This window comes from Lipotes vexillifer, unplaced genomic scaffold, assembly GCF_000442215.2.
Source record: "Lipotes vexillifer unplaced genomic scaffold, Lipotes_vexillifer_v1.1 scaffold2653, whole genome shotgun sequence".
NCBI lineage: Eukaryota > Metazoa > Chordata > Mammalia > Artiodactyla > Lipotidae > Lipotes > Lipotes vexillifer.
Window position 1 is genome coordinate 13,047 of NW_006774392.1, and position 2,876 is coordinate 15,922.

At 59.1% G+C, this 2,876-nt stretch overlaps 1 protein-coding gene across 1 annotated transcript in view; it reads right to left on the reverse strand.

Annotated features, from left to right (window-relative positions):
• Positions 1-2,876, reverse strand: part of SLC6A6 (solute carrier family 6 member 6) — a 48,501-nt gene that overhangs the window by 998 nt on the left and 44,627 nt on the right. Inside the window, exon 13 of the mRNA XM_007449149.1 lies at positions 2,055-2,225. Coding sequence (XP_007449211.1) covers positions 2,055-2,225 — 171 coding nt within the window. The remainder of the gene's footprint in view (positions 1-2,054; positions 2,226-2,876) is intronic.

Here is a 2,876-nt window from a genome sequence, read left to right on the forward strand (position 1 = left end):
GGAAAGAGCCCTCCCCAGGGCACCCAGAAAAGCAAGAGCAGAGCTGGGACTTGAACTCAGAGTTCCCGCCTCTCAGCCCACCTCCCGCCAAGCGTCCACTCAGAGGCTTAAGTAGGAAGCAGGTGCTGACAAGAAACCCTCTATCTCGGCATTTACGTTCAATTTAGGTATATAACAATTTTTAAAGGCCGCTTGTTAAAAGCTACAATATTTCATGTGAAAATCCAGACTTCCATCTACTCTTTAAAAACCACAGGTCTGGCCACCCCAGGCCCACATCTCCTTGAAAACGGGGGCCAGAGCTGAGAGCTTCACTGCATCCTGCGATGGTCCTCGCCTTCCCGACCCCCCCGCTCCCCAGTCCCCCTCCCCACCTGGCTTGGCTGCCTGGGCCCTGGAGGAACCAGACCAGAGGCCCCAGGTACAGGGCGAGGGTGGAACCCAGCAGGAGGGGAGGGCCCTGCTCCCACTTCATCGCTTTGCCTCTCCTTACATCTGTACAATGGGTGTGCGCCCCGAACTGGGGACACGAGGCAAACACCCCCGGGCAGCCACCTGGGGCCCCGTTTATGCAGGAGGTGCAGACATAATTGGAATCCTCCCAGGATGGAGCTCAGAGAGAAGTTCATGGCTGGGAGGACCCCTTGGCAACCCGTGCAGGTAGGTGGTCGAGGGGCATGTGGTGAAGACCGGTGGATGGTGGCCAGCTGCCTTCAGAGGAGGGGGCTTTGGTTAACGGTCAGGTTTGGGGGTGAGGACCCGTTGTGAATTTGGGGTGGACTCGAATCCTTCCCCCACACCAACCCCACTCTGCCCAAACCTCTAAACTTGGGATGGAACAATATTTTAAAATTAGGCTTCAAAGAGACACAAGTCAGTGACCTGTTGGGTGTAGCTGTGGGAACTGAGCAATCAGGACAGACATCCAACACCCCCTGTTGTGCCCTCAATTAACCCTTTGGTTTCTGGGTGGTAGGGACATTCTGGAAATTCCTGGGGGAGGGGCTGGGTCTGTCCCAGGCCCAGTATTTCAGTATTTTGACAAACGATAGGGCCAACCAGCATTCTAGCTGAATACTGGGGTCCTTCCCTGTGTCCTCTGAGAAAATACAATGGGTCCAGTGCGGCAAGAACACCCCAAGGGTCCTCCTGGCTCAGACAGACCCCAGCCTCATGGTTTCCTCCTGGCATACATACCCCTGCCTACTTCCTCTGTCTCGGGAAGGCTGGTCTGGTCTCCTTCTGCCCGGCCTGGCATCTTTCCCCACCAACAACACCTCCAGGCCAATCCCCTGCCCACAAGGAAACCAGCCCAGCCCAAGAGGGAGCCAGGGCCCCAGGACATCCTGGCTCCAGATTTTTAAGAGAATAACAATAAAAACAGCCCAGAACAAAACAGTGCCGTCTTGGAGCCAGCCCAAGCCCAAAGGTTAAGGGAGATTCTAAGAAAAGGATTTCTTGGAAAGAGCCCCGACTTTTGCCAGGGCCTGGAATCTCCAGGATTGTTGGAGGAATTTCTGAGAGGATGGTGGCGGGAGGGAGGCGCAGGGAGGAGACTGGCGGGCACACGGGCCTGGGAGCTGGAGGGTCTGTTCGGTGCACAGGTGGCTTCTGCGGGTCGGGCAGCAGATGGGGCCACATGTCTGGCGAGGGGAACACCAGCACGGGCTGGGCTCATCTGAAACTCGGCTCCAGGGCCAGGGAAGGCCTCTGGCTGCAGCTTAGCCTTGCTCGTGGGCTCCTGTCTCCCGTCTCACCGCTTGGGAAACCTGGCCCCCACTGCTCCCAGGGGAAGCCCTGGCTCTTATCTTGGCATCCAAAGCCGCCGCCACCTCTCCGGCCCCCGGCCCGGCCCCTGAATGGGTCACTGCTGCCCATTTTCCCACTACACACTCTCGTGCCCACAATCTCAACCACTCCACAGGGCAGGCGAGGGGTCTGGGGCTCAGAGAGGGCAAGTGACCTGCCCAAGGTCACACAGCAAACTGACAGCTGGCTGGCCTTCAGGATCCTGCCCCCACCCCAAATCCAGACTCGGGGCCCTGTGTGCTTACCACGAGGAATGGCCCTTCCGTCTGGCAGAGGCGGATGACCATGACCAAGGGGACGCACACAATGGAGGACAGGGCCAGGCTCCAGCCCAGCCCGATGGCCCAGTTGGGGTACACGTAGACTTTGTTGTAGGTCAGGGGTACGTACTTGACGAGAGAGAAGATGAAACATCCCTGTGGAGAGACGGGGGGCGGTCAGGGGGCTTCTGGGACCAGGGCAGGCTCCACCCAAGAGGCTCACACCCTTCTCCCTCTGGTGCCGGAGGGCCGCCCCCGGGGTAAACCCGATCAAGCCGCCTCCTTGCTCGGAAACCTTCTGCGGTTCCCCGGGACCTTCGGGATGCAAACTCCTTGTCCGGCTGGCAATTCCCTGTCACCTACCCACTGCCTCTTCCCCTGCAACTATACTCCAGCTACCTGGAATTCCTTTCAGCTTCTCAGCCGCTTGCCCTGGGGTCTCTGGGCAGGCTGTTCCCACTCGCTGGGCACCTCTCTCTTGCTCACATTCTCCTCATCCTAAATTTGCACTAATGGTCCTGCCCAGGCCCCGCCCAGGCTCAGTCAGGTGCCCACACTTCCCTTCCCAGAAAGCGCGATTCTTCGTGATCACAATTACTCGTTCCCCACCCAGCCTGAGTCAATGAGAGCGGGAGGTGTGTCTGTCTCATTCCCCTGTTTCCCTGACAGGTGGTGTAGCTCTGGGGGCACACAGCTTCCCTTCCCCCACTGCCACCCCTCCACCTCCCTCTCTGAGCCCCAGGCCCAGCCCCCAAGGCAGGGTGTGGACCTGGGCCTTGCTGCCCTGTTGTGGGGGGGGGGGGGCCA